This window comes from Calonectris borealis, chromosome 2 (assembly GCF_964195595.1).
Source record: "Calonectris borealis chromosome 2, bCalBor7.hap1.2, whole genome shotgun sequence".
Taxonomy (NCBI): Eukaryota; Metazoa; Chordata; class Aves; order Procellariiformes; family Procellariidae; genus Calonectris; species Calonectris borealis.
The window spans coordinates 122,520,368-122,545,914 of record NC_134313.1 but is presented as its reverse complement, the minus strand read 5'-3'; the positions used below and the strand labels follow the sequence as shown (position 1 = coordinate 122,545,914).

The following is a 25,547-nucleotide window of genomic DNA, read 5'->3' as shown; positions in this document are numbered from 1 at the left end:
TCTTCCCTAAAGGTTAGGATTAAGCCGCAGTGGCTTCAGGCTTTCAGGACTGTTAGTGAGTTTGGAGCAATCTGATTGAAATCTTAATGTGAGAAGCTGAGATAAATCGTGCAATTGTGGTACATCGTGCTACTTCAAGGCTCATGAATTCTCTTTTGAAGTGTTGTATTTTTAAACTTTTTTCTTTCTAACCATTCACATTTGCAGACTGTGTTCTAAAACAAAGGTCAGGATATTGTATAGCACTGGGTCAAAGTCCCCAGGGTAAACCAGTGCACTGTGTTTCCATTTTAACATATAGTAGAAATTACTTGCCTGCAATAAATGTTGCAGCAGCAGAATCAAGATCATAGATGGCAGAAGTGTAAAACAAAAAATTTAAAAAAAAAAAAAATTACCGCTACTCTGGTACAGAAACAAAGAGTTTATTCACATCTTGGTACTGCTTTTAGTAGAAAGGACATCTCAGCCTGTCTGCACGGTGGTTGCTTTGATTTGGATTCTTTTTTACTTAATGACTCATAACGCTCTTTCCTGACCTAATTACAACTCACATGGCCGGGCAGGGTGCCAGCGTAGCCAAAAGGGGGAACTGCCTGTGGTCTGAAGCATTCGCTGCCCTGCGCAGAACCAGCCAGGGAGAGGAGTGGGGACAGGAGCACCTCTCGCCACCCTCTGCTGGCAAAGCCTGCCTTGCAGCTGTGTGTTGGGATAGCAGATTCACGTGCCACACAGACGTGAAAGCACAGCACGTTCCTTCCTAGTTTTGTTTTTAAGGATATTGCACCATTTTGCCATGGGAGAAACAAGAGAGATTGTGTAGTAAGGAAAGAATTGCCTAAGCAGCTGTTTTCTAAGAGGAAAAAGGTGACATGAACACAATAGTGCCAATAAGGGTCAGGTACCACTGAGCTGCAGTGATCTGGTAGGAGGGACTGAGTGTTAACGGGGAGAAAAGGAACATCCAAAGTGAGCATGGTTATTGCAAGAATGGTTTGAAACAGGTTAAAACTGGTATTTCAAAGCTGTAATGCAAAGGACTTTCAGCCTTTGGGCCGGACCCAACCCTGCCTTCGTCATAGGCAGCCCACAGCTGCGTAAAGTCCTCCCTCTGCTCCTCTCCAACATCCGTTCCTTCTTTTCCCTATTCCAGTCTCCACTCCTGTTCTGCTACTCTCTGCAAGAGCTTTTGCATACTTTCTGCCCTAGTCTGCATAGGCCCCTGTGCACCTTTTTGCCTCCCGCTGGGAAGTGAAAAGGCCAGAGGTGGAAAAGAGGGACTTCAGGAACAAGGAAGGAGAACAACTAAGGAATCCACAGTTTCATGGCAAGGGAACCAGGGTGCCAAGGGGATACCAGAAAAAACAGACTGGAAAGATGTCATGGTGCAAAGAATGTGTGGGAATTAGGGTGTGAGAGTTTGCGTCTAAGGAAACACTGCTCAGTGTTAGAACCCACGTGTGGTATGATATCCCTTGTGTTGACAGCGGGTCTAGTTATCTGGCAACATGAGCTCTGTTATCAGAAGTAAGATACAAAGACGTGTATGGGAGATTCAGACCATGAACCTGACGTTAGATGGAAGGCAGATGAAAATGCTGCTTTACTACAGAAATTTTAGATGAATGCTAAAGGAGTGTGTGTGGAGACCTTCTCCCAAATGGAAAAATACAAAAAACCCACAAAAAAAACCAACCACACAGGAAACCCAGCATGAAGATTGAAATGTGTATGGTTTTAATCCAGAAATTCTCATGAAATGAATGAGCTGAACTAAAATCTGTAATATCTTTGAAACAAAACTCATAAATGCTTTTGTTAACAAACACCTTTCATGGAAAACCAGCAGGCCAGAGGTTTGGTGAATGTCTCCAGCCCTTCTGGACTCATGAAGTCCAAGTTAGCTTTGTGTCATGAAGAACGGAGTTTTACCTCATTGTTTCTTAGACCTTTTGAAGATCTTCTGTGTAGTTAACTCATTTACCAGCTTTGTCTTAGGATCAGGTCTCACCAGGAAAAGCAGGAAACGCTGAAGTATCATGATTAAGATAGGTTGGCCTAAAGCCGATCACAATATCTTCACTAATGGGATTGTATTTCCTCTTTCATGCAGGCTTCCTATCTCAGTATTTCAAAGAAAAAAAAAAAAAGAAGCTGTAAATAGTTGCCAGATTTTCTAGGCAGTTTTATAGCGGGTACATGCTTGTTGCGTCTGCATTATTTGAGGCAGTAAAAGTTCTAGAGCCTTCCTCTTCCGTGGTTTGCCACTGTTTAGCCGTAACTTGCCGTTTGACGCACCTTGAGTTTTTAATAATTTTCTGTAAGTTCCTCCTGAATTTCACCCCCGTGAAGAAATACAGAACAGGGTTAAGACATCCATGGAAATAAGCAAGAGCTTCTGTTATGATGATTGCATATTCAAAGCTGCTGTTCAAGTTAAAGCTCCAGTCTATAGTCTTCATCAGTCTCAAGAAAGTATAGGGTGACTGAGTAAGAATAAATATGACAACTACAGAAAATATTTTTTTAAGAGATTTGTTCTTTTGAAAACTCCTGGCGTGCAGTAAGGTCCTAATAATTAGTGAGTAGCAGATGATCATGGCTAGCATGGGAATAAAATAGCCAAGGGTCACTTGGATCACTTCAAGAATCAGTTCTGTGCGGTGGTTTGGGTATTCTTCCTGACATATTGCTTTATCAATATTAAACACCTCACTAAAAATAAACTGCGGTGCGGCAAATGCTAGCGAGATCACCCAGATAAAGACACAGATTAATTTGCCCCATGTCATTCGTCTGGTTTGACACATATGTGCTTTGGTGGCAAAAGTAATAACAATAAGCCGGTCAAAGGTGATAGACGTTAGAGTTAACATTGAAGTGTACAAGTTCAGAGTATACAAGCCCCGTATAATACGACACGCCACGGTGCCAAAACTCCACTCCTGAGCAGCAGAATATGCCCAGAATGGCAGCGTCCAAAGGAAGACCCAGTCAGCTGTAGCCAAGTTCAGCAAAAATATATCTGTCAACGTCTTCAGTTTCTCATAGAAAACTAGTATGACAAAGACCAGTGCGTTTCCTGCTAGCCCAAGGATGAAAACAACTGAGTACATACAAGGCAGGAAGATTCTTGTAAATGTGTGAAAATTCTCACTTCTGTTTTCGTTGAGATCAATGATGGAGAAGTTATAATAAAAGTTAGCAGCGTCTGTAGTTGCCATGTTGCCTTCTTTTTAAAGGCAGCCTGTAAGGAGACACATGGAGATTTTTTTACTCAGCAAATAATTAAATCCTAATGCATCCAAGAGACAGACAAAATCCTAAGTGCTAACAGTTAAGAGCTGTAGTAAAACATCCATGACAGACAAAAGCAAATATATTTATTTGCTGAAGAGGGTTGTCTTGACAGTCAAGACCCAAACACAACAGCTGGCGGATTTAAACACATCATCTGTTACCAGATTTATACTGACGGCAACTCAAAAGATAAACAAGACAATTACAGAGGCTTCCGAAAATAGAATATGGATTAAGCTTTCAAATGCATCAGTGGTTTAGTGTTTGGATCAAGGGATTCTGGAGGAACCCATGAGAGAAACAGAATTCGTTTTGCCAAATTCAGCCTTTAGGCTCAGGTTGCAGGCTCTAAGCGTCAGAGTCATTTGGCTTGGGTTGGACCTGTCTCGAAAAGTAGGGTTTCAGTCTCAGTGAGTGAGCACTTTAGAGCTTGTGGTTCAACCTTAGTTCATTGTTTAGATGTTAATCACATCATCAGGTGGCGGCACTTCTTCCTTTCCCCTTCTCAAGTGACTTACTGGAAACACGGAGGATTTTCATTAATGTCTCTTCCCCGCTTCATTTTAGTTGATCTGTTTCAAACATTTGTATTATTTGTATTTCAAACATTTGTCAAAGGAGTGACCACTTCTCTGTCAACCCCCCTCCATCAGACCCCCTCTCCAGAGCTGACGCAGTATCACAGTGTCAGCTCTCCAAGGCAAGGGGCTGTTTTCTGTCAGGTCTGTTGCTGTAAGAGTCACAGCAACAACCAGATTTGCAAGCTGTTTACCTTGTAAATAAAGTCTTTTCTGAGACAGGTTAATGGGGTTTTCAAAGATTTAGCCTAAGGTTAAGTGTCCTCTCTTGAGCTACAAAGAGCATGTTTCTATGGGACTAATCCTACTACAAGATATTACTCAGCGTAAGATTAGCAGAATTCGCCTCTGAATCATTTAGGTTGGCTGAAAGGCCTTGCCTGTGTGAGTTATAACGTGCAGCAGACTGAACGTTACCCGAAAAAGTAGTTTCCATGGGGCCAAGAAGCAGAGCCAGTGCAGTGTGTTAGTCACCAGAGAAGTACTATAAAACTGCGTGCCCCTTTTAAAAGTTGCTGGCTTTTTATAAAATACTTTACTTTCCAATTCAGATGGAGGCCAAGCACGGGATGAAGATAACCTGCAAAAGTAAGATAGGCTCAACAACATCAAGGCACTGTATACTGAAACAAATGTTTTATTTTACGTACTCTTTGCAACAGCAGTCAGCTGGTGTTTCTTGCCTCTTCTTGTAAAGGAAAGATGTTTTCTCTAAGCTGAAACAAAGTAATTACCAGGCACTCAGTTTTGTAGTTTGACAACATAACATTCCGTTGGTAGCCTTACTAAAGTAGTACAGATCTTTCTGGTGTCCAAGCTTACTGGAAATTAGCATTTAGGAGAGTCTTATTGACTTTTCTAAAAGAAGAATTTTTAATACCCGCTTTTAATCCATAATAGTTGTTTTTTCATAGTAAGATACAGCATTTGCTCTCTGGACAGACCAAAATATTTAAAATTTTAACTAACTTTTTTCCTATTACATTAATGTTCTTCACAGAAATTTTCAAATTCAGGCAGTAATACCCTAATTTGTTTTTGGTGAAAGTAGATGGGAGTTTTACTATGGATTTCATACGGAAGCCAGGCTAGGATAATTTTTGAACTCCAACTGTGAAGAATTTTCTTATATATACGAATAGCAGGCACTGGCTTCTGATATTCTTGTCTCCACCACATGCTGACATGAACAGATCTGCATATCGATGGAAAACAGAATGCTGCAGAAGAGATCTTTCTAAGTTGAAAATGTTTTTTTAACATGTCACAGGCTTTCCATTTCTCAGTTAGCTGGGCTCCTAAACTCAGAATTTATGGATCATGTTTTGGGAAAGAGGTGAGGTGACTGACACCATCAAACAGATAGCAAAGGATTAATGGGAGTCCTTGAATGTGACCTTTCAACTGATGCTCTAGAAATTTATTTTCATGTTACTTTCTTGTGATCTTAAAGGCCTTAAGTTTTCTTTCTTTTCCTTCTTTCTCCTGTCTGAATATAGCCATTTAAGTTCCTTCTTGGTTTGACAGCAGGAGAAATGAATCTCAAATGCCTGACTGATTACGAACCCCTCTGGGGGGGAAAAAAAAAAAAAAAAAAGAAGAAAGTCCTACATGCATAAAAATAGGTTAACCTTGCAGAACTGTACACTCATTTTTGAGGCAAAGTCAGGTGTGGAAATTTCTAGCCCCAACGTTTTTTTTCCTTTCTTTTTTCCCTTTTTTTTCCCTTTTTTTTTCTTTTTTTTTCCTTTTTTTTTTTTAATGCTGGAGAACAATAAGGAGCTGAGAAAGAGCTGCTGAAGCTGAAAACTTTTTTATCTCAACTGTTGAGAAAGCTGAAGTTACAGCTCAGAGTTGTTTAAGAAGGCTCTCTTAAAGGCTGATCCTGTATTATGAGGCTGAACAGTTTCTGGATCAGCTGACCACCTCTGCCAAATATTTTCAATCTTTGTTACTGAAAACGTGCTGCAAGTGTGTATAAAATGGTATGGAAGTTAAAAACATAGGGGGAGATCCTTACCTTCTGCAGACCAGCCTCTCCACTCCACTAAAATACAAACCAGTAAGCTTTTTTCTTCCCCCGCAAGTGGATGGTAACTTTTAAGAGAAAGAAAGGCCAGCAATTTCCTTTAAAAAGGTTTTCATTTATTCATCATGCATTGTTGTTATGTTACCTGATATTTTTCTAGCCAGAAGCTCTTAAAGCATCCTGCTTGTTACTCACACACCTAAGTTAGAATCCACATTGGATGCTGTTTCAAACTTCAAAGTTGTTACGACTTGTCAGACTAGTCGTTTATGGAGTTATTCCAGCTTTCCTCAACGGAAAGAACAGTAGTATATTTTCTACCTGAAGTGAGATAGCGGGAAAGCATTGTGTTAGGTAGATAGGGAGGAAGGAAGAAGAAAATTCCCTGGTCAGGAAAATAGCAAGCAGGATGAGTTTATTTGCAGGGAAATGTTGTTACAATCTGTATGGACTGAGTCGAGGTTCTAAAAAGATTTAGAAGTTTAACAGAAGCTTAAATTGGATAGGAACAACATCACGGGTAGAAAAGTGATCTAAAGAGAGCCATGCAGAGTCCAGTGTGTTAATACTTTGAGGATTTGCTTTGAGGTCTGGTGCTGTTAAAATTAATTCTCAAATTAATGAAACGGAAATGCAAGCAGGTAATGGAGAGTCAGAAACAAGCTATTCTGGTTTGCCCCAGCATAGATAGTTCTCCTCCTGTCACCAGAATAAGGCTGCTTATCATTTCCACCACTCTCTAAATTGGATATCACAGGAACTGGTAGTCTCAGTATTACAGGGGGTTTCCCCCATTTGGTCTCCATGGTCTAATTTCTGTTGTGCTGATCAGCTATCCTGCTTTAGTAGCTGCACCTGAAAAGCAGGGTGTAAAAAGCAGAAGTAATGATCTTGCCCGTTGTTCATTTCTCTTGTCTCATGGTTCCAAACAGAAAATCCAATATAGATCACTCTTTTTTTAAATAAATGTAAATAAAAAGTAATTTTAGCATATAATAATAAACAGCATAATTTGCCATGACAATAAATACAGGCTATAAACAGAAAAAGATAAATAATGCTCATCAGCATCATGTGATGTGCCTTGCTTAGAAATGAACCGATTTCATTACAAAAGGGTTTTAAGATTGTAATCGGAAAAGGTGAAATTATCTCATACATATATATTTGCTGGAAGAGGTGAGAGGTTTTCAAGCACATACCAGTTGGAAAAACAGATTCTAGAGCATAAATGGAAAGGAGATAATTAACATACACCCTCTGAGTTCCAGATATCCAAAAAATTTGTCTAAAGACCTTTTTCAAAAAGTAGCAAGTGTAAACCAAAGAGCTACTGCAATAGCAAGGCATCGGAAAAGATTTAATAACAAAACTAGAATGCAAAATCAGTATCTTCAACAGTCTGAATAAAAACCCACCCTTTCTCTTAAATTTTGCATATCAGGATGGAGGATATGTATGATACTAAGAAAATCTTTCAAATTTGAATATTTCTAAATGTTAAAGCTGCTTTTTTTTTGTTTTTTTAAACTGTCTACCTATTCAGCTGAAGTCAAGAAAATAGTCACTTACTAGACGATGTCACATCTTGGGGGAGCGCGGTCGTCTTATCTTTCAAAGGAAATGTGAAAGCAGCAGTTTGCTTTATTTGTCAGTGCTGAAGCCTGTGCTGCTGCCTCACAGCTTTCGTAGTTGTTGTTGACCAAAGCAACATGAAGTTAAATCCTTTGTTTTGGTTCTTGAGTGAGACTACTACAGATACGATAGTATGAACAAGCTGTGCTCTCAAGATCCAGTTAAAATTCACTTACATGTGGCCATTCATCTGAAATGTCCAGAATCAAATTGATTTTTCAAAAATTATTTGCAGAATTAAAAATCAATCTGTATTTACCACTTACCTTTTTTAATCACTCATGCATATTTTGTGACAATACTGGATTTTCCAATTCCTTCTAGTTTTTCTATTTTTTCTGGGGTAAAAATATTCTAGTGACAATTTTCTCTCAGATTTTTTGCCCATCTGAGATGAGCTAGAGATGGCTAGAAAGATACGGTGTTGGTGAGCATCCCCAAGTGAGTTTTTTACCTTTAAGGCAATCTCAGCCCTAGTTAAAGTTAGTGCGCATGCTACATTTTCTTTCAGAGTCAATGAAAGAAGCTGGGAGGGCCTCCATACATTTACAAGGGGACTGGAGGGGGTCTACCTTATGCAGGGGTGACTGTTTTCACTTGCAGCAAAGGCGGGGGTGGGAATTGACTTACAGCCTATGGGTACAAGATCTGGGAGAGAAATAGTTGTCAGGAGGCTCTTGAGAGGGTGCAGGGAAGTGGAGGTGCCTGGGCGACGCTGCTCGATGAAGTGATACTCTGCTGTTGGTTGTTCCTACTGTAATTAGGGACATCTTTTGTGCACTCCTTGTAACTAAACTGCATGCCTGTCCATCACCTCAAGTCAGCATGAGCTGTAGCTTTCATTTAACCTTTCCTGTGGTATTCCTTCGTAGGAGGAGCCCAGTACCTGCACATAAAAGCAATGTGCTGCATGCAGTGTACATAACATTTCCGGTGGTTTCCTGGATGTGTTTCCTAGCTGTGTTTATCAGGTGAGCTCACTTCCCTAGTGAGCCTCGCTACTCTTGATAGCCTTTGGAGGCTCATCTTCAGGAGCAGTGATTAGTGTAGAAAAGTAGTAGCCTTACTCATGGACAGATTCTGCAAGAGAGGAAGGCAGTATTCAGAGAAACTAGCCCATGCAGTTAGATCTTTGCAGGACCCTGTGGTACAGCAGCTGAAGTGCTTCTGGGACTCTGTCCTGTAGAGCAAGTATACTTGTACCTCTGAGTACTTGAATTTGGTAGCTGCAAATGTGTATTAAAAAAACAACACCAAATTTGACTTAACCCTACAGCATCATTTACTGAAAGAAGACTACTTGCACAAGAAATGCAACACCCTGTAATGCTCTTCAAAACTGAGTTCTCCCTTGTGCTTCATTGCATGTGGTAGCAATTCCTCTGTCTCTGAGAAACAAACCTGCAACAAGGAGCTAAATATTCACAAACTGTTCCTGTCAAACAGGGGAACAATAGGTTGCAAAAGCCACCTGCTTTTAGCAGTTATTTTCAGATGCAGAATAAGGTATGAGGATGATAAAGCCGTGGCTAAGCTATGTGGTAGCATACGTACCCTGAACTGGTGTGAATATCTGCCTTGAGAAAAGATAAAGTTCCCACCATGTTGCAGAGGGCCAGCAATCGGCCTCTTCTGCCAATGAGGCCCATTTAAATTCCCTAAAACCAGAAAGTGTTCAGAGTCACTTTTGAATGTCTTAATCATGCATTTATGGAGAGCTCATCTAAGCTACTCTGTCAGCCTAGTTCGCAGTGACCTCATTGCAACTGCTGCTTCCTCAATCACAGGGATGCTCTTTTCTCAGACTGTATGGGCAGGAATGGCCTTCCCATGGAGACCAGTAGCCTCCTGACATCCATTTGCCCTTATCCATACACGAGGAACCCTGGGATCACTTCTGTGTAACTTCTAGTAAACTCGTTACCAAAGACAACTGCAGTATCAGCAGTATTCAACCCTTTATCATGCAGTTGGGATCAAAAGAAACTCAGAGATACTTTATTTCAGCTTGCTAGCCTAACTGTAATTTGACCTGTTTCCTCCTTTGTTTCATAAACTGTGTTTCCATAAAATATTTTTTGATGGCCTGCTCGAAGAACCCCTCTCCAGCATAGGAATGGTGAGGGCTGCTGCTGTGTGTGTCTGCATACATGTAGCTCTGTAAGACTGGATGGCCTTCCTTGGTTTGCCTGCAGGAGATGCACTATAGCATGACTGAATTATCACTGTAACTTAGGAATTATGGTAAAAATAGAGGTAGGCTGTGTGAGTTTATGTCAGGGAAAGGGCTGAGAGACTACCTGTTACTCCTGGATGGGTCAGCCTGAAGAATGTTTAATTGTATAGTTGTGAAGCCCCCTGTGTGGGGAAACCGCATCAGCTGCAGGGAACCAGCAGGCCCTGGGATGGAGCAGCCTCTGCAGAGGTACAGGCTGGGCGCTGAGGGCTGGGCAGCAGCTCTGCCAAAAGGGCCTGGGGCTCCTGGTGGACAATGGTATAAACCCAAGCCAGAAATTGCCTCTGCTATACCTCTCCTATAATTCTGCCTCAGTCCCTATAATAGCCTCTAAAGAACTGTGCAAGGACAAAATTCAAAGGTATCTAAGAAAAAAACAGCTTGGTTTTGGGAGCAATAACTCACAACTGAAAAAAGCTAGGGTTACCCGTAGAGCTCGCTGTAACTTTGGTGACCTACAGACTGTGCGATATTTAGGATCTTTGGGGCAGCAGCTTGCCAGTATTTCTAGTGTTGATTCCGATAGTCATCTGTTTGCTGCCTCCTGCTGGGGAGGTGACTTGAACACACCCTGGTAATTCCAAATGGCTTATTTTGAAACCTGTTATCTGAACCTCTTGCAAATGCAGCATTTGACTGATGACTGAAAGCTGTCTTCATCTCAGAGCCTTTGCCAAACCTCTTCCATATCACAATACTAAAAAAGTCTCAAAAGATTTTGCATGTTGTCCCTTGGAGCACAGTAATATCCCTTTGTCATGATTGTTTCCCTAGCTTGCTTTCTCTGTATGCTCCAGTTGCCTCTGGTCTTACAGATAGAGTGTAACCAGTTTTAAGGCAGGGGAGTCCTTTTGGGTTTTGTTGTTTTTTTTTTCATACAGGATGTAGCATAGTTAAGTCGTACATTTTTTTTGAGAAACGACTGGGATTTCCTGTGTACCAATATGCAGGTCACCCACAGCACATAGTGGCGGATCTTCATGTCCATCCATTTTTTTTTCATCAGCTGTCTGCATGATACTTTCCCACTCCTACATGTGTCGGGGTTTGCCCGTGACCCTTCCACCCCCTTCCCACCCATACACACTCCTTCATGCAAGGTACTGTCTTGCAGCCTGTTAAAAACTCAGTGGGCTCTATATCCCCCATGCTCCATCCCAAATCATGCCTCTCTTCTTGCCCATGCCAAGGGCTGTCTGTGCATCCTTTCTTCTGATCCTTCACCATCCTCTTTCTTTTGTTCTTTCTCTTTGTTGGGCTGGAGAGGAAGGCTGGTAACTAAGTTAAGGTGCCTGGGATGAGTCTGACCTGCCAGGTAACAGCAGGCCCAGGGAATCATTGGTGCACTTCAGCATAACGCCTTTGATTGTTTCTTGGCATTAGAGACATTTGCAGAGGTGCTTGCTGGGCTAAGCAGCTGTTAGGAGCTCTGTACATCCTCCACTCTCCGTTTCAGGTTTCTGGCTTTCACACAATTCAGTAAGGTTCTGGCCCTGGACAGCTGAAGTTCTCTCCAGAAATCATTGCACTGCTGACAGGCAGATGGCTTATGGGATTTCACTGCTCAGCCACATGAAGTCCACACCTCAGACGCGTAGCTACAGCTGCCAGAGCTCAGGCGTTTATGAAAACAGAAAATTGTCTAGGGCAGAGTTGAACCAGCTTTCTTCAGGTTTTAATTCTGAAAGGGACTTCTTATTTCTAACTCCCAAAGCCATTCATGATGTTGGTCACAGTATTTTTAGTATCATTTGTAAGAAATGCTTTCCATATATAAGAACAGACACACTGGACCAGACCATCCAGCTGAGGGACAGTGACCAAAAGCAGATGCCTCAGGAAGAGCATAAGAACAGGACAAGCATGAAGTAATACTTTTTCAAAATGCTCCACCAGCCTCCGACAATCTGTGTCTCAAGGATTTGCTGAACCAAAGCTGTTCTCTTCTTGCTGTAGTGTCTTTTCCATGCTTCAGTTCTTCCTGCTATTCATCCCCACTTCATTTCACTTTTAAAAGAAAAAAAAGAGAAACAGTCTGGATTTTAATAGGTACACCAGAGGGTGCATATTCATAGACTGGGGACCTGGCAAGCTACAGGAACATCTTTAATGCTGCCACCTAGTGTGAATACGTCATGCAAGAACAAATTCTCCGGTCAGGGGGACAAGAGCTCCAGTTAAATCATGATATTGTATTTGTTTTATATTCCACATAGGCTATCAGACCTCGGTTTAGACCGTTGGACTCAATGGGATATCATAAAGAGAAGGAGGATTTGCTTTGTGATTGTAAAGCACTTGGGTTTAAGAAACAAAGTAGACGACTTAGTGTTCCTTTAGCCTATTGTGAGTAGGTGCAGTGAATTTATTGGTTAGAGCAGCCAAGTGGCAAACTAACCACCTAACCATGTGCTAGGTTGCAGCAGCAGGAATAAGGAAAAGAACATGGAAAATGTATTTGGTCCTGGGATTTAATTTACATTTCAGGGTCCCAAAAGAAAGGTGAAATTAATGGGTTAAATAAGGAACTCTAATGGCATTGTGTAATAAATCATGGAGTTTGACACTTTTGGGAAGCCTGTAGTCCTGTAGTTCTCTTGGTCTGTATGAATTCAAGGCTGTGAAATTAAAGCTGTGTACCTGTCATGGTGGGAAGGGAGAGTTCTGTGGATCACAGCATGAAGTCTGTTGCTGTTCCCACTGTGCAAGCAAATATATGTATAGGTTTACAAGCTATAGTTTAGTTTTCTAGGGTTTTCTTCAGAATCAGTTTTCTTATCTAGTTGTATAAAGATAGTTAACAATGAAATTATTTGTATAATTTGCTAAGTATTTCCATAGATGTTGTATTAACCTTTACGGACCAACATGTACTATGTCATTCCTACATTTCAGTTGGCAGATAGTGTTTGGTTATAGCTCGGGTTTTGGCACTTAGTCACAGGTTTGAGTCTTCCCTGCAGGTCACAGCTGTCTCCTTAGGGTATTAACATTAGTGGTATGACTCCGAAGAAGTCAAAAGTTACCCAAGAGGCTACAGGAATGAAAACATGAATTCCGCGGATAACAGTGCTTTATGAGTTCAGGAAACATGTAGACACTGGGTGCAGTTTAATTTGCAGTCATAACAGTAAATTCTTCCCGTTTCCAACCAATAGTGTCACCCCAGTAAACTCACACGTGGTTGCGTGTGCTGACACAGTATATTCAGATGCCGCTGATGACCAACTGAAGGTGCTGTTACCTGGAGATGTTTTCTCCTGCTCTTCTGCTTAGCAGTGCTGCTTGTAGAGCAAGGTCCTGCAGGATTTAAAACAAAATGTTAAATTGTGCATTGGTTTTGAGAATTGGTCTACAGAATGTGTGACAATTATGCCCTTGCTACATGATTACACTTGATGGTTCAGAAGCACATATAAGTGATATTACATTTTATTAGATTCCACTGGTTTTTGGAAGGAACCAACCAGTTGTTTCCCTGTATATAAGAATCCTTGGCATTTTTCTGGGAATGACAGTCTAATTGTCTCAGTTATCAACCTGCTGAGATGCAGAGAAGCAAAGTCAGTATCAGTTAGAGAAGCTCTAACTTACTTGGAAACTATCAGCGTTTGTTTACTGACCCTCAAACTCATTCTTCTGTCTGTGTCCCAGCCCTGTAATGCATAGCTGGTGCTACTCCAGTGTTCACCCAGAGCGTGCACTCTTTTTGAGGTAAGGAGTGGATGGCAGATTCTTCCATCTTCTTCCTCTGCTCTCCTGGACACAACATGGTGGGGAGGAGGCATCCTGCTTTGTCATCCTGTAACAGCTTTTGTGTTTAAATCATCCAGTATTTCTTGTATGGAAAGAAGATACATGGTAGTGATTCTACAGCGATAAAATATGTTTTGTGTATACCATTGTCAAAGTGAGGAACTGGACAATATGTTTGTAAAACACCTCACAGATTAAATCCAGGGCAAATGTCATATCCCTGTGCAAGCTTTCTTTAAGGGACAAGTCCAGACTGTTTTGCTTATGTCTGCCCTCCATCAAGATTTCCACCTGCCAGGGAATCTTTAAAACCTGGCAGCATCTCAATAGGGGATTTATCTTAAGACTGTTGAAGACATGTTCTGGACCTATGTATTCCTCTTAGCTCATGAAACCAGGATAGGAACAGTTTTACATTTGTGCACAGTGGTTAGCAGAACGGGGCTGCAGTTTTGCCCAGACAGTTTTGTCACTAGAATGCACAAACTAAGAATTCTAGAAATGCAGGAATAAGGAAAATCACATGTTAGAGGAGAACATGGAAAATGTATTGGTCCTGGGATTTGATTTACATTTCAGGGTCCCAAAAGAAAGGTAAAATTAATGGGTTAAATAAGGAATGTTTCTATTTTAGGAAGGCATCAGCATGCAGATGGTATTTGACCACATACTGCTCAGAGAATCATGGCTTTCCTTTTTTCCTTGTCCTAGAAACAGCACGTGTAATTCTTCAACCTTTGATGAATCAGAAGAGTGGCAAGTTGCTCAAGATGCTGAGATATGCTTGTTGAAGTCAGGAGAAATCATGTAAGCAGAACAGTTTCATTACTAGCAGGCTGAAAGAATAAAGGCTGAGCTCAGATATCAGCTCTGTGAGCACAAGTCTTGCAGACTCCTGGAAGAACTGATCGTTTGTGTCCCACGTAGAATTTGGTCTGAGGAAGAGCAGAGAGTATAGCTCAACTACGCAGAGCAGCAGCAAAAAGCCAGGTCCTCTCTCTTCAGTCCTGCAAAACTTTAGTGCAAGTGGGGAATAAGAAGGAAAGATCTGGGTCCACATCACATCAGAAAACCTTCCTTCCTATTCTTACTGCAGGAGGTGCTGTGAATAGGAATGGGGCTTAGAGATAAGTGTAGTTCTAGTAGTCTCTGGAAGAAATGGCAAGGGAAAGTCAGGGAGTGCTGTGCTAGTCAGACCTTTGTCAGAGGGAGGGAATTCATGGCCTTTTGGAGCATATATCTATTATTTATTGGTGGCCTCACAGAAACTGTCTTGCCTGCTCTGGTTGATATATGCCATAGCATAAAATGTTCAGCTGAGCCTCTGCTTGACCTCTGTGACCCGTATGTGCACAATTCTCTACACATATCCTGCTCTGAAATTAATATTTACATGCAGTAGTGATACAGCATGTCACTTTCAGAGCCAAGAAAGGAATCTAACATATGAAAATGCCCGTGACTTGGAGAAATTCCCCTTTGCCCACTCTCCCCTTAAGCCTAGCTTTGAAATTTTGGCTTAATTATGGGGAAGATTTTAAACTTTTGAATGCAGGAAGATGAAACATTAGTCCGTGTTTCAATCTTGTTGCTGCTGTTCAGAGAACCAGGTAAATGAAGCAGTAACTAAAATCATAGCCGGGCTCTAGGGCAAAACCAAGAGTGATCATTAGTTTGTTAAAATCAAAGATCCCCTGAGACACCCCAGCAGTTACTTCAGCTAAGAGGAAAAAGTAACAAGGTACGCAAAACTTAATATAAAGCTTCCTCTCTGGCCAGAGTACAACAGTTACCGTAATAACTCAGCTGTGATCCCTAAGCACTGTGTAGTCATGGTTGGAAACTGAACTCCTCCTTACTCTAGAACAGCAAATCGTCATGGTGACTGTGTGGTATCTTCTGGTAAATGTGTTGATTTTTGATAGCTGCTGACAAACAAATCGCAGTACGGTGATTTACTGTGAGCTCATTGATTTGGAAACAATTTATTTGGCCTAAAGAGTGATATGTTAGATTAGTTTTAGTTAGGGTAATGTAGGTGAGATCCACAGCTCTTAGAAATTACAGGTTTTCCCTGAAGAAAGCAAGCAGCATTCTCCTGTTTAGGGGCCTCACTGTTTGCAGTCTGAAATAGATATCAGAATGAGGTGAGCTAATATAATGCTTCAGGACTCAGGATCATCTATGTGCTAAGACCTTCCTTTTTAATTGGAAGTACTTTGAATCAGCTTTTATGCAGCTTGCTTGGGTAAAACAGACCAAGCTGTAGCATTAAGTGCTTCAGAGAATCCTCACAGAGCTGCTGTTCACTTTCCATCCATCTGTCCCTCTGTACTCCTGATCCCTATTTCCTGTACAAATGATATCTAGAAAGGTGAATAAATTAGGTGACTATTTTTTGTTTAAATTTTTGTTTTAAAAGAACAGTAGAGGGCAGCAGATTCTTTTTTATCATAGTAACTCTAAAAAGCTTTATTCAAGCACTAGATTTTTCTAGTTGAAATGAAATAAATAAGTGAAATATCCACATTTGCCAGAGCAGTGAAAGTGCTTGGTATCAGTCATCGTTTCTGTAGTTCTTGCCTTCATTCAAGGCTGAATTTTCCTGCATTTGTGGACCTGTCCCAAAGTGCTGTGGAATCTGCCTCAAACAGATGGAAAATAAAAAGCAATTATTATTGTTTCTGTCTGAGTAATTAGACTGGATCTCTTCAAGTAATTGTATTTTTCTCCCTCACAGGATCAAATTACCCCTTACAGTGGAAGAGATTTTAAATTTTGGGGAAAGCAACAGAGAGCTGTTCATTAAATCCAGCACCTACAGTATCATTCCCATCACCGTTACAGAGATGGGGCTAACAATTAGCTGGATCTTTTCATCAGACCCTAAAAGTATATCCTTCAGCGTTGTCTACCAAGAATCAGAAGACACACCACTGGATCAGTGCAAAGTAAGGCCTTTGTTTCCTTACTACCTTAGAGATTGTAGCACACTGCAATCAGCCATCTAGAGGACTCAGCAAGTATAGCTAGGAGGTCTCCACAAGAGTGCCAGTTGCTATTGCATTAAGGACTTGTTTCTCCAATTAAGCTATAGTTCTGCTGAAGGCAGAGCTACATCTTTAATTATTTAATGTTGCCTAAAAAAGCTGAGTTGAAAAGCGCTGTAGCTTCTATTGGTCGCATCTGAAATTCATCCACTATTATTAAGCAAAAAGAAAAGTCGAAGCTTGCAAAATTCTTCTTTTTTCCCTCCTCAATATTACTTAATTTGTAAGTTGCTTAGGGCTGATCTTGCCAGGCTCTTAAGCAGAGGCCACAAGGAGATAGATAAATTGATTGGGTTACCTGCATTTCGTATAGCGAAGCATATATTTAAGTGCCTTGATGGTGTGCAAAATCACTTTGCCAGTGCCCAAGGTACCAGTTTTTATATGCGCTGTCCGTATTTCATGAGGATTGTGGATTAAGTGAATCTGTGTTACTCAGCTAATTGCAAAGTTTTAATGAAGAAAAGGCAGCTGTTGATTTAACCCACCGTGGCAGGGGGAACTCTAAGGCTGTGATTTCACTGGGGGAATAAGACGTTTATATAGCATGCATTAATTTACTCCACGGTTACTAACTCCATGTAAAATCTCTTTTTTTCTTAATCTGAAAACTGAATGAAGAGTGAATGTTGCTTCCGTCTTGATATATCTATTTGATATAACTTTGGGTTTTATAGGGTCGTCCTTGATCTACGTCAGCTGCTGTTCTGACAACTGTCTCTGCTAGGGTTTTATAGCAAGATGGATGGTTACACACACTTAGATAAACAATTAAGATTTGCTGAGAAAGCTTATTTTATAATACAACGAGTAAAAAAGCGTATATTAAAAGACATATTTAGCTAAATCCTGCTCTTGGATATATTTGTATGGATTTAATGTAGCACTGCTGATGTTAATAAACTTGCTTAGATTAACATTAAAAAGATCAGGATTTTATTCTATTTCTAAAGCAGAGATTTATAGCCATAGCTTAATGCTGTAAAGAGGTTATCAAAGGAAAACAGGTGTCTCACTGTGAAATTTTAGTTTGGGTGAATTTTTAATGCTAATCAGTGAAAATAAATAGTTTTGGAGGCACGTATGCACTTTGGGAGTTTCAAGACGGCTCAAGTCTAAATATCTTTCTGAAGGAAATGACAATTTGTAGGGCAAATAGCAAGTTTCATTTTGATTTGTATTGAATTCCAGGTTCTTATTCCTATGACCCGCTGCAACTCTCATAAGGAAACTATCAGAGGACAGGTTAAAGTCAGAAACACTGGAATCTACACGCTGATATTTGACAACACATTCTCTAGGTAGGTCCCAGCTGGGTGTACAAGGTGAAATAAGCTTGGTTTTACAGACTGTGGAACTGATGGGATGTACCATTATTCTGCCATTCAGAAGTAAGTATGAGAAATTGGTCTCGGCTTGCCAAACGATCTTCAGCCTGAGTTTTGGTTCTTGTTCTTGTTTGGGCTTTTTTCTCCCCCCATAGCAGAATTTCACTCTTCTGTCTCTACCTCTGGAAAGGTAAACAGAAGTAAGCAAGTCATTTGTGACTCTTTCCAAGACAGTTTAGTCAGGATTGTCATCTTATTAACAACAGCCCTTGCACAGGCATACTTCTTTTTAACAACAGTCAGTTTTTTGCCTGAGTATAAATTGAAGGACTGAATACACTTTTAAGGCTTCCTGTCTAGTTGACTTCAGCTAACGTGATCATCTTGCTCTCTTTTTTTCTTTGACAGGTTTATCTCAAAAAGAGTGTTTTATCACTTGGCTGTTGAGCGACCTGTCATCTATGATGGAAGTGATTTTCCATAGCCTTGAATATACTGTGTTATTTTTAATTAAATTTTTAAGAAATGCTATTATTTATGTACATGTAAGCATTGTGATTACCACTGTGTTTGAAGACTTTGAAACTATGCAATAGTTATAATGCACTTAGAGAACATGTATACACTAAAAAACTGAAGCCTTTTTAGGAACACTAATGGTTCTGTACTGTGTACAGATTGCTGAAAAGCCATGTTGTTTGATTTAACAGGTCAATAATAACCAAATTTTTTTCAGTGGGGAGAAAAATAAGTGTGGGGGTGTCTCAATGCAAACTGAAATTCTCTACTGAAAATTGAATTACTTTTCTGCCAAAAATATCCTTCAAAAGGAAATGTAAAGAAAAATGCGTATTTTTATTGATCTCTTCACTGAGGAGTAAACATAACCATTTCTGTTCTGCTCTACTGCTCTTACAGTCAGAACAACTATGCAATACTTCAGTCTTCACAGACATATATCGTAATCCACCTAGAATTTTTTATCTTTTCCAAGTTTTATAAACAGCAAACATACAGGTTTTTTACATTTTGTGCTAAGATTTTGTAAGTCTGGCTTTTACAAATGCTTTGGTACTGAATACCAGCTACAAAACAATACAACACAAAGCAGCAACTCCTTTCACTTTTGCTCACCGTACTTTGTAAGTTGGTCCGCTGAAATCAGCTCTTACGGTGAGTACCAGTGGCAGAATCAGGAGCATCATTTGTAGAATAAAGCACTGCTCACTCTGTGATACCAGGAAGAGGAGCGTTCCTTTTTCCTGCTTTAGCACCTTAGTCATCCGCATTCACAGGAAGGAAGTCAGCAGTCTCTCTCTCTCTAGACCACGTGAAAGGTAGCAATAATGTTTGAATCGGTCTCAAAAAGTCCATCCAAAACCAAATGCATATCCAGCCCTGATGAGCTCTCCACCTGGTGTTAGCGTAGTCTGCCCCTTTCCTGATCCTTGCGGTTGCCCTAGCCAACTGCTGACTTTCCATCTCAGATCTGGGGACAGAGCTGGCTGTAAACACTGTCTTTTAAGGAAGGCTGGGTTCTCATTTATACAAAATTTCCATGCAAACCGTCTGCTTTCTATGTAGAATTTCAACTTTTTGTCAAAATATCTGAAAGCAGATTTTTCTCTTTAAAATTCCTGTCTTCTGATGGAAAGGCAAAACATTTTGGCAGGAGAAAGGAGAAAAGCTCTTTCTCCCAACCAGCCTTCCTCATCATTTTAGGTGTGTCTGATTTCTAATGTTGTTACTCTCCCAAGGAAACCTCAGACCTGGAAGGTTTTAGTGCAGCAGTTGGTAGCAGACCAACTCAGCCTGCCAGGAGCCCTGTAGACTCTTGGTGGCACCTGTAGTTGGTAAACAGGGGTCATGGTGGGAGACAGAAAATAAAACATGAGGGGGAGGAAGAAAAAAGGGCAAGCTGAAGCAAATTATTTAGGGGAGGGGAAAGAAAGCACAGGGGCAAACTTGTAAATGTAAAAACAAGGGCAGGGAATTGGAGGGATCAGTTCGACTAGGGAAGGAAGTCGGGAGAGTCCAGCTGGTGTTTTATGTGTTGCTGGTCCAATCCCATAGGGGATCTCCTACAGCAAAAGGCTGGTTGTTTAAAAGATGGAGATCACAAGACAAGTGTTGAACATTTACATAGTAGCAGCTGAGGTAGAGGGAAATTTCTGATTATAGGAAAGAAAAGAATACTGCGGATAAAGCTAAAGGTTGCTAATTGTTCATTCCAGTTGTTAACACTGTATAAATACAGTGATCTTGAAAAAGATTGTGAAAGAATGACTACCTTTCATGGAGCACCTAGATTTTAGGTATCTGGCTGATCGGAAGCTTTCCCTTCCCTTCAGACCCCTCTTCCCAGTATTGGTGGTGTGCTCCCCAGCCTCTGCCAGGCAGAGGGGTCAGTGGAAGGTGCCAGCTGGTTTACTCCCCCTCCTGAGGGAACAGGCTGCGATGCAGTTAAACCCTTACCTGGCTGCGTGCATGAAAATGAGGTGGACAAGAGACTGAAGTTGGGAATTAAACAGGCAATAAACGGTGCAAGGATCAGTTCATGAATTATGGCATATTTCAGTGTTGAAGCTATGTTTTATATTTAATTAGGCAAGAAGAGACTATTTATTGCTTAAAAATTGAGTACTGTGTACCATATGCTATGCAATTTCACTGAGCTGTTACTGAAGTCTGCTGCAGTTTTCCTTTAAGCTTTTAGGTGTGTTTTTTAAAAGCACTTTGGTATTGTTTTAGTTAGAATACTAATCTTACTAGGATATCTTTCTTAAAATGCCAAATGTAAGATAAAGGGACACTGTCAAGTATCTTAGGCCACAATATGACAACTCTGCTCAGAAATACTTGAAATATCTCCATTCAAAATTATCTGACAGACTTGCCTCTGGATTTCCTCTCTGCATCCCAGTTCTTAGCATTTTTTCATCCTGTGGCAAATGTTTTTAAGCCACTGTTTATGTAACTCTTAAAGTAATTGGCTCCATCTAGTAAGCCAGATGTTTCCCTGCAAGTCTTTCATGTAGACAGTCCTGAGGCTGGCTGAAGCATATATTTGCGAGGAGGGGAATAAAAACACTGGATTGTTTTTATTTAGCATTTGAGTCTTTATGGTACCCTTTCTTCAGGTTTTCCTGCCTCATGAGAGTAGTTTTTTGGATTTTTTTCTCTCTGAAAGAGGACTAAGAGCAGGAGCCAGAACCTGTAGTTTAAAGACAAAAAGAAAAGGTTTGCTGCTAACCGAGGAGAGTATTTAAGAAGGAGAAGAAGTTTCGGAAGAGGAAATACTCAAGCTGGTAGGGTACAACAAGTGGACAGGAGTGCAACTGTTCAAAGCAACTGTCCAAGAACAGAAATCCCATCATGTCAACAAGACGAAGGAGTCTCTTCCGCCTCAGTGGCTGTGCAGAGAAGACAGTAAAGAACCTGTCATTAGTACCGACCTTTTGTTTGAGTGTCCCAGATTGTTTACTACTGGAGCCATGGAAACCCAGTAAAGGACTTAGCGCAAGTGTAGGTTTGTGAAAGAGATTATTTCATTCAAGCACCTTATACGTCCATTCATAAAGCACTTGCTCATGTGAGGTGCACCAGGGATGCTGATGAATCTGTTTATTTACAGGTGCTCAGGTGATTTATTGAATTGGGCCTTTTATTGTCCGCAGGAATGCAATTGAGAGAAAAGAAATATTTAAAATTGATCATGAAATTAATTGAAGGGGATGTCACACTCATGGGACAAAGAGAGTATATGCTGTGGTCAGTATAAGCAATTGGGTGTTTTTTGTGGGTGCTGGAACAATGGAGGGTAGTATTTTTTGTTGCGCAGAGGTTTATGCAAAGGAAAGAACGTAGTCGCTTTAATAAAATGACAGTGTTCCTTTACTCAACATTAGTCAACGTTGCTTTATGAAAAATCAGAGAGATGTATTGCATGAGAGCGTACCACGTTACAAAATAGCAAAGCTACAAAAGCCTGACTTTGCTACTTTTTAAAAATTGAAATTGCACTATAGTTTTAATTATGCTCAATCACTGAGATTGTAACTTGTTCAGAAGCATCTTTTGGTCTTAACTGCCAAAGACTTGCAAACCCCGTTCACATCAAACTTCAGGCTCCAGATGGGGGAAAAAGAGATTTATGTATACCGGCGTCTGTACAGTTACAGAGATGTAGACGGTTGTGTACTGGAATGTTTCCTGATGCTTTTTTTTTTCCTTTTTTAACCTCAGGAATTAAAAAAATAAAATTCTATATCATTGAGAATGTGTGTCCCTTTTCTGCCTTGTAGAGATAGCTTTGTCTGGGAGGTAAATCAGATGATTGTACGATACACTTCTAAGCAGGAAAAAATTTTACAAAATAAGGAAAATAGAAAATAGTTTGTCATGCTGGTGGACAAAGGGCACATCTGTACAGTACAGCAGAGCAGCAGTGGAGATCCTTAAATAAGTACTAAGTGTGCCGGCCCCCAAGCAAGAGGAAATATCACCGTGTCCTGGTGGCTCGGAGCAGCTGGGCCTCCCCCAGCAAGGGCGCAGCCCCGTGGCTGAGAAATACCTTCATCCGCCTTTGCTTCCCCTCGGAGGTAAAAACAAAGCCGCCCCAAGGACAGCAACTGCACTCACTGTCGTCCACGACACCGAGCAGCGTTGTCCTTCAGCTGAGGGCTCCCATCTGGTTTTCCCCAGGTCCTGGCCGGGTCTGTACGCCCGGGTTACGTTGCATGGCTGCGGGAGGGAGAGTCGCAGGCACTCTTCACGTGTCGCCTCTGTGTTTGCATCTGCAGTCCCAGCCCCGGGGCACGTGGTAAACGCGTAGGCTCGTCTGAGCTGCTGGGGCCACCCCAGTGGGGTCGGGAGGACAGCGAAGTCATTGCTTCTTCTATCCGTTATTTCTGTTCCCTCACGGGAGTTTCCTGCTGGGTGGAGGCTGCGACGCTTCCCGTCCCCGCGCCCCGGCAGCAGCACCAGCTCCCGCTCCAAGAAGCTCAGAGGCTTCTTGTTGGGACAGTCTCCAGCGAAGCCTAGCCCACAGTACGAGGGACCTGGACTGTGTAAGCGACCGCGCTTCGCTGTGCAACAGCTCTGCAGAGGAGGCTGTAGCTGTTGAAAGCCTTTGTGTACATCTCCAATAATCCGTGTTTATTCATACAGCACAACATCTCCTCCCTTCTTTGGTGCTAGGAGCAAGGCTCTCCCAGACCCAGTGCTGCCTCACGTGGGGTCTTGTGTACTGGAATGTTTCTTGATGCTTTTTTTTTTCCTTTTTTAACCTCAGGAATTAAAAAAATAAAATTCTATATCATTGAGAATGTGTGTCCCTTTTCTGCCTTGTAGAGATAGCTTTGTCTGGGAGGTAAATCAGATGATTGTATGATACACTTCTAAGTGTATCTTGGCCTGTGCCCCAAATATTGGCCTTCGCACACCCAGTATGACATTTTGCTGTGGGGACCGTGTGAAGCTGCCACGAGACAGCGGTATCCTCTCCGTTAGCCTTGAAATGTCACAGGGATGCTCTGAAGTCCAAATATAAGGTTTCAAAATACATACGGCCCAGAAGGCTTGGGAAAAACAGACAGCACTTGGGGGTGCTGGGACTACAGAGTCTGGCCAGTTAAATGGTGGATAATTGATCCAGATCATACTTGGAAATGGTGGGTTTGCACGTACCGAACTCAGATCGATGGTTTTGGGCTACTTTATCCACCATGACTTCAGTGATTCTTGCAGCACCCATCGCCATTCTCTCACACCTTTCCATTGCTTTTCTGCTCTCTGGAAGAGGCGCTTCTCTAAAGCACGTCTCTGTTTCAGGCAGGAGCAGGCATCAGTCAGGCGGGTTTGCCTGCAGAGAGTGAAAGTTTCTCACCGGCTCTCCCAACTTCCTCTCCTTGTACCACAGGCAGGCCGCCGCCATGCTACGTGACTGCCTGCACCACGGTCGCGGCTACCGCCGAGCCCTTCACCGTAGCGAATCGACGACAAGCCGAAGCTACTGCCATGGCTGTCCCCGCTACAGCACAGCTCCCGGCCTTTGCATAGTTTGGGGGTGACAGGCCAGCGGGCAGGTCTGGCCCCGTTCCTGTCCTGGTGAAATCTGGGGTCCTGGCACATCTCTGGCTCTCAGAAGTCTGAGGTGGGGACAAGGAGTTGAAGGGTCTCAGGGTGACGATGCAACGCTCAGGGCAGAGACAAGCTGAGCTGCTCCTTCAAAGAAAAGGGACAGCAGAGGAGACTGCAACCCAAAACTGGGAACATCTGGGTAAAAATGGCCTTAAAGAGAGGGGAGGGGAGCCTGTAAGATCTCAGGCCTCTCCCGGGGCTTCCAACAACTGCTCGGTGTCTGTCCTGCTGGAGCTGTGGGTAAGGCGCAGGCAGTGTCCCAGGGGCGGCGTGAGGGGCCGTGGGGCAGGGGAGGCAATGCCCCTCACCTTCGGAGAAACCTGCCCTCCGGGGAAGCAGCATCAGCTGAAGGCTGGGGACACCCTAGGGAGGCATGAGAGGGATATCAGTGGAATAAATCCAGCTAAAACCTCAGAACAGAGGGACAGAGGAGCCCCAGGAGGGCTTGGCCGCAAGAAGCTGAGCTGCTGGAGGACAGAGGTCCCTGGCAGACGGAGGAGGGGGCAATGGCAGCAGGCACCTCCATGATCAAGTCCCTGCTGCGTGGTGGCCGGCAGGGAGGGACCCCGCCGGGGATGAGGCTGCAGCCGGAGGGGCCGCAGGAAGGCAGCTTCCCTGTGAGTTGGGGGGGCACCGGCAGCCTGGGAAGCCGCCAGCGGCTGCTGGACTGCGGGCAGCCCTGGCGGGACGGACCCTAGGAGGGAAAACCCGGCCCGGGGGGGCTGGTCCCCCCGCTTCCCCGGGCAAAGCGGCGGGGAGCAGCCTGACTCAGAGCGGGACGAGCGTGACCCAGAGATGACCCTGCCGCCCCAAACTGCTGAAAGTTCATGGCCGTTTCACCACCCTCAACAGTTTCACTTGCCAACCAAGCATGAAAATTTCCCACCACATTTCGTGGAGCAAAGAAGCTTTTACCCTCGTTAAGAGGCCCCAAAATTCAAGTTCCCGGGATCGGCAGGACACCGTGCAGGGAAGAGAAGCTTGAGGGCACCAGGTAGGACCGCTGCTAAGATTTGCATGCTTTGTTTGTTTGTTTGTTTGCACGACTCGAGGGCTCTTTTGGGGCTGGGAGGACCCCCTGGCCCCCATCCCTGGGAAGGGGTGGTGGGGCTTAGCTGCCGTGGGGATGCATCTGCCCCCAGCGTGCTCCCTCCTCCCGCGCCCTCAGAAACCTGCCCTCCCTCCCAAAACTGCACCCCACCCACCGCCTCGGGAGCCAAAACCCACTCCGGCACCTGCGGGGTCCTCAGCTGCGACTTCCACACCCCAAGGCTTAGACACCCATAGTAAATCCTGTTCACAAGGTTTTCCTCTGGCCTTTTTTGGGAGGGGTAAATCCTGTCATTGGAAACAGGTTATGCATAGGGATCCAAACCTGGGAAGGACGCGTGGGCAAGAAACAACCAGTTCATCCCCTCGCTGTTTGTGACAGTGCCTTTATTTAACAGAATTTCAGCTTCCGTTCACATTGAGCTTGACACAAATCACAAAAAA

General features: G+C 42.6%; 2 protein-coding genes across 11 annotated transcripts in view; one reads left to right on the top strand and one right to left on the bottom strand.

Annotated features, from left to right (window-relative positions):
• FYCO1 (FYVE and coiled-coil domain autophagy adaptor 1) overlaps positions 1–22,191 on the top strand; it is a 53,158-nt gene extending 30,967 nt beyond the window's left edge. For 2 of the 9 annotated variants that reach the window (XM_075143234.1, XM_075143242.1), the window contains exons 15-18: positions 14,246–14,341; positions 16,275–16,485; positions 17,776–17,885; positions 18,321–22,191. In XM_075143234.1, coding sequence (XP_074999335.1) covers positions 14,246–14,341; positions 16,275–16,485; positions 17,776–17,885; positions 18,321–18,396 — 493 coding nt within the window. In that variant the 3' untranslated portion in view covers positions 18,397–22,191. Of the gene's footprint in view, positions 1–4,429; positions 4,562–13,217; positions 13,342–13,432; positions 13,493–14,245; positions 14,342–16,274; positions 16,486–17,775; positions 17,890–18,320 lie in introns of those variants that run through there. The other 7 variants (XM_075143232.1, XM_075143233.1, XM_075143237.1 and 4 more) reach the window with 7 other exon arrangements.
• CXCR6 (C-X-C motif chemokine receptor 6) lies at positions 196–7,514 on the bottom strand. Of its 2 annotated transcripts, none has more exons than XM_075143244.1 (2): positions 7,480–7,514; positions 196–3,247 (listed from the first exon to the last, which is right to left on the bottom strand). In XM_075143244.1, the coding sequence occupies exon 2, from the start codon at positions 3,222–3,224 to the stop codon at positions 2,187–2,189; it is 1,038 nt and encodes a 345-aa protein (XP_074999345.1). In that variant the 5' UTR covers positions 3,225–3,247; positions 7,480–7,514; the 3' UTR covers positions 196–2,186. The 2 variants fall into 2 exon arrangements, with proteins under 2 accessions (XP_074999345.1, XP_074999344.1); XM_075143243.1 differs by lacking the exon at positions 7,480–7,514 and adding an exon at positions 4,529–4,598.
• Positions 22,192–25,547: the final 3,356 nt, after the last annotated feature.

Bases quoted from the DNA above. Each gene is read 5' to 3' on its own strand.
- CXCR6 (XM_075143244.1), bottom strand. From the start codon at position 3,224: ATGGCAACTACAGACGCTGCTAACTTTTATTATAACTTCTCCATCATT.